The following is a 10,016-nucleotide window of genomic DNA, read 5'->3' as shown; positions in this document are numbered from 1 at the left end:
TATGTTGAAATCGAATAAATGCTCATAAATGTGAAGACTTAAATGTGCAATGAAACTTTAATTGATGAAATCGATGTAGGGGGGAGGATAAGTGTAAGATGATTGGGGAATCTTAGGATTTTCTCAGATGAACAAGACTGTTTTTGTGTTCACTCTCAGATAATACTTTTACAAAGTGTTCTTTTGTCCTCTTTCTCCCCGGCCCCTTTTCTTCACTCACTCTCCTATTTGATAGAGATAAGTTTCAAGAGTTTGTATTGTTTAGGGAATAGAGATAAGTACAAGAGTTTGTACGGTATAGAGAATTTGGTATTTGTATTTGTATAAATATGTGTAATGAGAAGCTAGACACAAGTTGGCATATTCTTCAAACTAAATTTTCTCATCTAACTCTTTACTTCATCGTGGTATCAGAGCCACTCGATCAACCATGGATTCTGAAACTATTACTTCCTCCTCAACTCAATCGTCCCTTGGCCTTCCACTTCCTCCCCCAACCGTTTCAAACATCAAAGGATTTGTTCCCATTGAGTTAACCTATTTGAACTACTTAACATGGAAGAAAGTTTTTCTTACTGTGTTAAAGAGTCACAATCTTCTTTCCATTATTGATGGCTCTATTCCATATCCTTCAGTTGATCATCCTGAATTCAAGCTATGGACTCAGTGTGATACAATTACAATGAGTTGGATTAATGCAACCCTTTCTCCACCCGTCCTTGATACTCTTCTCAATTTTTCTTGTGAAACATCCAAGGATGCTTGGGATACTTTGGCATCCTTGTATCTTGACCAAGTGTCCTCCTAGGCTATTCACCTAAAATCTAAGTTTCAAAATTTCAAGAAAGGGTCTCTCTCAATGGAAGATTACTTACAACAACTCCACTATATGGCTTGCTCCCTTAGGGCTATAGGTAAGATCATTACTGAAGATGATCTTGTGACTCAAGTCTTGCAAGGCCTTCCTTCGTCTTATCGTACATTTGTGTCTGGCCTCAACGCTAGTGGCAATCTGCCTTCCTTTATTTCCTTGAGACCATTGTTGCTTACGGAAGAGGCACATATCAAGAACACTCCTATAGAAGATTCGTGTTCACAAACCACTGCTTTAGTTGCTACTACTCAAGGACAACCTAACAGTGGTAATCAATTCAACAGGGAGCAACAACGTGGACGTGGTCGTGGTAAAAATGGTAGGCATTCTAATGGAAGAGGACGTGGAAATCCTTCTCGATCTTTTTCTGCTCAATGGAATGCATTTCGACCTCCAAGTCATATTTTTCAACCATCTGATGGAATTTTGGGTCATTCTCCATTTACTCCCAATCCTGCAAAGCAATGTCAAATTTGCTTTCATTATAATCACATTGCATTGGAGTGCAAAAATAGGTTCAATCACTTCTATGTCTCCAATTCCATTCCGAAGTCTATCGCTGCCATGAGCCATGAAGAGGTTCAACCTACAGTTTGGTATCCTGACTCTGGGGCTTCCGCACATATGACCAGTGATGCTTCACTTCTTTCTTCTTCTTCCCCTTACACTGGCTCAACAAAAGTCATGGTGGGCAACGGTAATCTCCTTCCTATAGTCTCCACTGGTTTTTCTTCTATTCCTACAAAATCAAAATCTTTAGTTCTTAATAATGTTCTATATGTTCCCGCTCTCAAAAAGAATCTTCTATCTATTCAGCGTCTTTGTGCGGATAATAATTGTTACATAGAATTCACTAACTCTACTTTCTTTGTCAAGGATATGAAGACCAAGCAAGTCTTACTCCAATGTGATAACGTTGGCTCCCTCTATCCTCTTTTGGTTCAATCACTGCGTACCTCCATCCTCAGTTTGTTTGGAAGTACCTCATCTCCTTCAGTTTGGCATCAACGCCTAGGACATCCTGGACAGAGTTCCCTTGGTGCCTTATCTCATAGGAAACTTATTAGTTGTTCATCATCCTTTGATAATAATTCTTGTAATGTTTGTCATTTGGGCAAACAAAGTCGTTTATCTTTTCCTCTATCAATTAATAAAACAAGTGCTCCTTTTCAGTTAATTCATTCTGATGTATGGCAAGCACCGGTGTCATCTAATTCTGGTTTTCATTATTATATTTTGTTCCTTGATGACTTTACCAAATGTTCTTGGATTAATTTGATGCGACAAAAATCTGAAGCATTAGATAAGTTTAAGGAATTCTCCACAATGATTTCTAATGTCTTTCACTCGTCAATTTCTTATTTCCAATATGATGGTGGAAAAGAATATGACAATGTCCTCTTCAATTCTTTTCTTAAAGAAAAAAGGATTCTTCATCGTGTTTCCTGTCCCTATACATCAGCTCAAAATGGTAGAGCCGAAAGAAAGCATAGGCATATAAATAATGCTATTCGTTGCCTCTTAAACACACATACTGGCAGCGTGCAATGAGTGATGAGTACACAGCCCTTCTTCAAAATCACACATGGACTTTAGTCCCTCCTCCTCCCCAGGCAAATATTGTTGGTAGTAAATGGATATTTCGTATTAAATATAAACCCGATGGCTCTGTGGACAGGCTTAAGGCTCGCCTCGTTGCTCAAGGCTTTTCACAACAACCGGGGTTGGATTATACTCAAACCTTTGCTCCTGTGATCAAGCTTAGTACAGTGCGCTTGGTTATCTCCTTGGCATTACAAAATAATTGGTGTATGCATCAACTTGATGTGTCTAATGCCTTTCTACATGGTGAGTTGGATGAAGATGTGTACATGCACCAACCTAAGGGCTTTGAGCACCCGGATTTTCCTCATCACGTGTGCAAGCTTAATCGCGCTTTGTATGGCCTCAAACAGTCGCCGAGGGCTTGGTTTAAGCGCCTTGCGACTTACTTGCTTGACATTGGGTTTAAACAATCTTCAGCCGACCATAGCATGTTTGTCTTCAAGTCCAATGATGCAATAATGGTTCTGCTTATCTACGTGGATGACATAGCTGTATTTGGTTCTTCTAAGTCACTCATCGATCAATTCATTTTTTCTATGAGATCTGAATTCTCAATGAAGGACTTAGGTCCTTTACATTATTTTCTTGGAGTGGAATTAGTCTCCAATTCTGATGGTATTCTCCTGCTGCAGCGAAAATATATTAATGATATCCTCCTTCGGTTTGATTTGGCTAACTCTAACCATGTTTCAACTCCATTATATAGCAAACAGGATTGGAATTCAACTTCTTCTTCTCTACTCTCTGATCCATCTATCTATCGACAAATGGTAGGTTGTCTTCAATATCTTGCATTCACCAGACCCGATATTCATCTTGCAGTGAATTTGGCATCACAATTTCTTCATCAACCTCGTCAAAGCCATTTACAAGCTGTTAAACGCATTTATCGATACTTGAAAGGGAAAAGTCACTTAGGATTACAACTTCATCACAAATCATCTCCTGTGCTAACCATTTACTCCGACTCAGATTGGGCTGGATGTACTGCTACTAGACGGTCGACAACAGGGTTTTGTATTTTACTTGGAGACAATTTGATTTCTTGGGCTGCCAAGAAGCAGCCAACTGTAGCTCGATCAAGCACAGAAACAGAATATCGGGCTCTTGCCGTTGCCGTTGTAGAAGCAACATGGTTGCAATATCTTTTGCGTGATCTTGGTGTCTTCCTTGCATCTCCAATTATGGCCAATTGTGACAACATTGGTGCAATCCACCTTGCTCATAATCCAGTATTTCATTCTCGAACTAAGTATGTTGCACTAGACTATCACTTTATTCGGGAAAAGATGGCTCAAGGAGATCTTTTAGCATCTCATGTGCACACTTCTTGTCAATTAGCTTATTTATTTACAAAGGTTCTTTCATCATCTAGATTTGGTCAATTAGTTTTTAATCTTCATGTACGTCCCTTCCCTTCAGATTGAGGGAGGGTGATAGAGATAAGTTTCAAGAGTTTGTATTGTTTAGGGAATAGAGATAAGTACAAGAGTTTGTACTGTATAGGGAACTTGGTATTTGTATTTGTATAAATATGTGCAGTGAGAAGCTAGACACAAGTTGGCTTATTCTTCAAACTAAATTTTCTCATCTAACTCTTTACTTCATCACTATTTATAAGGGACAATCTCCCAAGAAACCCTAAAAAGTACAATATTGAGAATATTCGAAAGGTATATTCTTACTGTCTCCTACTAAGTTTACATCATAGTGGATGTCACGTGTCGACTAACCGCCTTTGGTCGTTGCCTTTCGCCACGACGACCAAGACAATGCATCATAGTAACCCCGTTCCTCGTCCTACTCGGTAATGGTCGTGGTTGCCAAATTTGGACCCATGCAGTTAGTCCCTCCGCTTGTTGAGGTCGCGGCCCAGTGCGTCCTTGATAAGCGGACGTCACCCATACCCGCAAAAAAATTTGGCGGTTGGATCGTAACAGTTTGATCAATAACGAAAGAGCGGTGTGTTCCACGGCACCCCAGATAGTGTAGCCTATCGGGAAATGATGTCACTCCCACATGCGTCATCATTAAGCGTCTTCCCAAGGCAGAGACCGATTGGCTTGTCGCTTTGGTTTTGGTGCCACTGGCCGCCTTTCGCTTCGATTCTGGCGCCAAATAAACCTTATAAATAGATGAAAGTTTGGTTCTTTCAAGAACTTTCGATCATTTCCTGTTTGGTGTATATGTTATCTTCTTTGGCCATCTCTTCTCGTATCTTCAGCTCTACTTTCGTGATTTTTCTCTTCACCTTCTTCCGTTCATCGTTCTTTGTTTATCGATATACCCTCTGCCATTGAGATGCCTAGAACACATCGTTCCCACAAAGAGATTTCTGATGCCACCCCGCTTTCCATAGCGCCTCCCCATGGTGGTGAGGATGTGGCGGTAGAGGAAGGAGAGAGCCTTCCCACCGTGGAAGAGATACTACCGAGAAACCCCATGTCTCGGAATGATTTCCTTAAAGAGCTTGTTCCTTCTCCTACTTCGGTGATTTCTGAGACTGAGCAGGCTCACATAGATGACCTTCAATCTACGTATAACATTCCCTCCCATGTTGAGATGGTTCCGGCCGGGAGGGACTTCGTAGATGTCCACAGACCGGGATATTATGCCTTTTACGTATACCCCTTTGCGATCGGCCACTCTTTCCCTCTTCTTCCGTTAGCGGATGAATTCTCTCGCTTTTATGAGGTCTGCCCGATACAACTTTCTCCGTATATGTACAAAATATTTTTGGTATTGACGAAGTACGCGGAGTTGGCGGGGTGTGAAGTTGGCCTTCATCACCTTCTACATTTGTTTTCCCGTAGTTTTCACAGGGGAACTATGATACATTTGAGGCACCGTGGGACCAGGGGGATGGTGGTCGGAACGGATGACCGGGCAAGCCGCAGATTTTGGCATAAATACTTCTTTGTTAGAACCGAGCATCTGGTGTCGGACCCCGCTGGATTCCCAGAACAGTGGAATCATAACCGTAGGTGTTGATACTTGTAGTTTACTTTCGTTCTTTCCAACTTTGTACTTATTTGTAACTTTCCCATGCAGCTATGAGGCGTACACCTCATCCCATCGCCGGTATCGAGGACTGGGTAGCTCACTTATTACCTCACGCGGTGGAGACTCGAGATTGGCCCGCTTTCATGAAGCGCTTTGGGCCGAAGGTTCCATCTGGTAAATGTTTTTCTATTTTGACCTTTGTCCGTTTGCCGCCGTTTCTTGATACGACTCCCTGTGGTGACAGGTTGTAGGGATTCCAGGAAGAAGGCCCCAGTCCCTGCATTTTGCCAGGTCGTCGTATCAGCAGGGATGCAATTTATCTTGGCTGAGTCCGTCCGAGGGGGCCGTGCTCAGCCCGTACAGACTAGAGATTCCTCTCGTGACATGATTGTTCGGGATGAGATCTCCTCCCGACCAGTCTATCACCTTGTGGACGAGCCCTCCAATGGGGATGAATCTCCGTCGAGGAAAAGGAGGAGGACTCGGGAAGAAAGTTGCCACTGATACTGGAAAGAGCAGAACTGGTGCATCGGAGACGGCACCGGTGCCTGTTTTTATGGCTGATGCCATTTTGGCAGTAAGGTCTCCCCGGACCGAAGAAGTATACCAAGGAGGGGGATCTGTGCGTTTTGCCAAGGGTAGGGCATCATCCGCCGTTGGAGGAGGCATACACGCCGAGGGCGATGGTTCGGGTTTGGACGCCGACCCAGAAGATGTACGAGAGTTCTTAGACCATCATACTCGTGTAGAAGTAAGGATGGAGGGTTCTGATCGACATATTGTCGTTCCTGGAGACTACAACTTGTTGTCGAACAGTGAGCAGGCGGCATTGGTGTTTGCCCCCTTGTGCGCTGCTCCTGAGAGCGCGACGCTTAAGGCGATGAGCGATACAGAGTTGTCACGGAGTGTTTCCGGCATGGCTCTACGGGTAAACGCTTCGTTCTTTTCTTTTTGTTTTTGGTTCTGTTTTGTATCCTTAGCCCATTCTTTGTTTTGACTTTGCTTTTCATACTAGACCCTCATCATGGAGATCGAGCGTGAACGTAGAGATAGAAGGAGGACGACCATTTATGGGAAGATAACCACCAAATATCAGGAATACCGCTCCAAGCATTATGCGTTGGCCGATCTCTTTACTCAGGACAACGACTTTCAGCTGTTCCGTGACGGGCTTAAACAAAAGGAGAATCAATTGGCGCAGAAGGTCGAACAGTTGAGGGAGCGAGATGAGGACCTGATGAAGGCTATTGCCCGTTGCAGTGAACTTGAGGCGGCTCTTAGGGCCAAGGAAGATGAGCTCGAGTTGAATAAGGGGGTGATGGCCGAGAATGCAAACCTCCAGGCAAAGGTGGCCAACTTAGTTACCGATCTTGACAGGAAGGCGACGGAGGTCGTCGACCGTAAAGCTGAGTCCGAATGCTGATGGATTGGATCTTGCTGAAAGGGATAGGGCAACTGCTATCTCTGAGGCAACGGCTCTAGAGGACGCCCTTCGTGTTTGCAGATCTGAACGGGATAAGGAGGTGGAGACGTCTGCGCTTAAGGTGGCGAGATTTATGGCGTATCCGGGATCTGGAGGCGGAGTTGTTCGCATTAAATGAACAAGTTGTTGCCTCGAAGGCGGAGGACGCGCGACGACAGTCGCAGCCCTCTACATCCCATGTTCGGCCGACCCTGTCGTGTCTCGAGAATTATATGAGCTATGGGTTCATGCCGAAGCCCAGCTTGACGTATATAAGTCTCTTCACGCTGATGGGAGAATATCTGAGGCAGAACTCCAAGTGGTGCGTATTAAAGCACGTGCCACTTGAGAGGTGTGTGATTATGACCCCGGTATGCCTGGCGGAGATGATATCGATTTCGACGATACGGACAAGCTTGCCTCCGATTCCTGGTACAATGAGGAGTATGCCACAGGGGGTGACGTAGCATAGGACTTGGTTGCATTTATTTTGCTTTGCCATTTTTGTGGGGGCGTTCTTGAGCCCTTTGTAAAAACTTTTGTAATATAACAACTGTAATGGAACAATTACTTTTTATAGTGTACCTTTGAATTGTTCTCTTGTTGTGTTTTGCATTTTTTATCTGGCGACGAACCTTGTCGCAGTCGTGCTTGCTTCGAGTTGTCGAAATGTTAGCCCATTGCGTTTCGGGCGAGGTCAAGACTTTGTCTTCGGCGTCGGCTTTTGCCGTAAGGGCGTTGTTTCGAGTTAATGTCGAACTTTTTTCTTTGGTAACGGCCTTAGTCGTAGGGATGTTACTTTCAAGCTAATGTCGAAGTGTTATCCCGTCGTGGTTTGAGTGATGTCGAATTTTTTTCTTTAATATTGGCCTTAGCCATAGGGATGTTACTTTCGACTGTGTCAAAATGCTAATCCGTTGTGGTTCGAATGGTTTCGAACTCTTCTTATGGCGATGGCCTTGGCCATGGGGTGTTATTTCGATTGTCGAAATATTAACCCGTCGTGCCTCGAAAGGTATCGCTCTTCTTATGGCGATGGCCTTGGCCGTGGGGTGTTATTTCGACTGTGTCGAAATGTTAACCCGTCATGCCTCGAAAGGTATCGCTCTTCTTATGGAGATGGCCTTGGCCGTGGGGTGTTATTTCGACTGTGTCGAAATATTAACCCGTCGTATTTTTCGAAGTTCGGTGGAGGGTAACATGCCTTCTTTTATTCGCTGGAGTGTCGCGTTTTGACTATGCCGAAATGTTAACCCGTCGTGGTTCGAATGGTGTCGAACTCTTCTATGGCGATGGGCTTAGCCGTTGGGTGTTATTTCGAATGTGCCGAAATGTTAACCCGTCGTATTTTCCGAAAGGCGGTGGAGGGTAACATGCCTTCTTTTATTCGCTGGAGCGTCGCGTATGCCTGTTTGATTCATACATTGGATATACTTGTCGATTTCTTACATTCATTGGAGTAATTTCATTCATGCGTTGGAGATACATATCGATTTTGTACATTCAACGGAGTAATTTCATTCATGCGTTGGAGATGCATTCGATTTTGTACATTCAATGGAGTAATATTGTGACGACCCGACCCGTCGTCTCATGTATTACAGCCTTGTTTCCCCAATTTACTGCTTCTTCATGTTTCATTATCAGCAACGGGTGAGTTATAGTTGAATTGAATTGGTTTGGATAGGAAATGAGACACTTAGTCTCTTTAAGGAAGGCTTAAGTTGGAAAGGTCAACCGGATGTTGACTTATGAGTTAGAAGGCTCAGATGTGATTTCCGGTGTTTCGATTAGCTTTGGGGGATGATTTCTGACTTGGGAGTGCGATCAGAATTGATTTTGGAGGCCCGGTGTAGAATTAGGCTTGAATTGGCGAGGTTAGTATTTTGGCGAATTCCGGTGGATGGGTGAGAATTTGATCCGGGGGTCGAAATGGAATTTTGAGAGTTGATGTAGCTTCGTTATGTGATTTTGGATATGTGTGCAAATTTTCAGGTTATTCGGACATCGTTTGGTTGGGTTTTTGATCGAATGTGCAATTCGGAAGTTTGTAAGAAACTTAGGCTTTGATTTGAGGATAATTGAGGATTTTGATGTTAACGATAGTGTTTTGATGGTTCGAGCGAGTTCGAATAAGGTAATAGATCATGTAGGTGCTTTTGGTTGAGGTCCCGGGGGCCTCGGGGTGAATTCGGGTGGTTAAACGGAGAATTCGGAGTTTGTTGCATGTTTGAAGTTTGCTGGTTCTGTCATTTCCGCATCTGCGGAAAAGGGACCACATAAGCGGTTCCGCAGATGCGGCGTGTTGGTCGCAGAAGCGGTCCTTGAGGGACCAGGGTTTTTCGCAGAAGTGGACGTGGATCCGCAAATGCGGCGACCGCAGAAGCGGTTCTAGACCGCATAAGCGGTCCGGTGGAATTTAAGTGAGATCGCATAAGCGATCGTTTCGTTGCATACACGGTGACCGCAGGTGCGGCATATTAACCGCAGTAGCGGAAAAACGGTCTGGGTTTAAGTGAACAGTGGTTCACGAATTTGAAAGAGAAGAAAATATTTTGGACTTCGGCTTAGGCGGTTTCTTGGGCGATTTTGAAGAGAATTCGAAGCGGCTTCATCAGGTATGAACTATTGGACTCGGATTATGTTTATATAGTGTAAAATCATGGATTGAACACTGAAATTTAAGGGATTAAATGCTAAAAATGGAGGTTAGGGCTTGAAACTTAAGAGAGCTTAAATTGATGATTTGAGGGGTCAAATGGACTCCGATTCTTGTGAGTTTGATATGTATAGACTCATGGCGAGATAAGGATCGTTTTGATGTAAATTTCGTAATTTTTCGAGAAGTGGGCCCGGGGCTCGGGTTTTGCCAACTTAGTGAATTTTGGTGCTTTTCGAGTCTTTTCGATTGGGTTATGTTTCTTTAGCCTATTGTAATGTATTCGTTGTGGTTTTAATCAGATTCGGCATGCGAAGAGGTTGATTCGAAAGGCAAAGGCATAGCGAGCTAGACTTGTGGCCGGCTTGAGGTGAGTAATAGATGTAGATGATGACGTGAGGGTTTGAAACCCC

At 43.8% G+C, this 10,016-nt stretch overlaps 1 protein-coding gene across 1 annotated transcript; it reads left to right on the top strand.

The window, feature by feature from the left end:
* On the top strand, positions 431-808 carry LOC109230290. The gene has a single exon (XM_019395805.1). It carries the CDS (start codon positions 431-433, stop codon positions 806-808), a length of 378 nt encoding a protein of 125 aa, XP_019251350.1.

This window comes from Nicotiana attenuata, chromosome 7, assembly GCF_001879085.1.
Source record: "Nicotiana attenuata strain UT chromosome 7, NIATTr2, whole genome shotgun sequence".
NCBI lineage: Eukaryota > Viridiplantae > Streptophyta > Magnoliopsida > Solanales > Solanaceae > Nicotiana > Nicotiana attenuata.
This window is presented reverse-complemented; position numbering and strand designations above follow the sequence as displayed.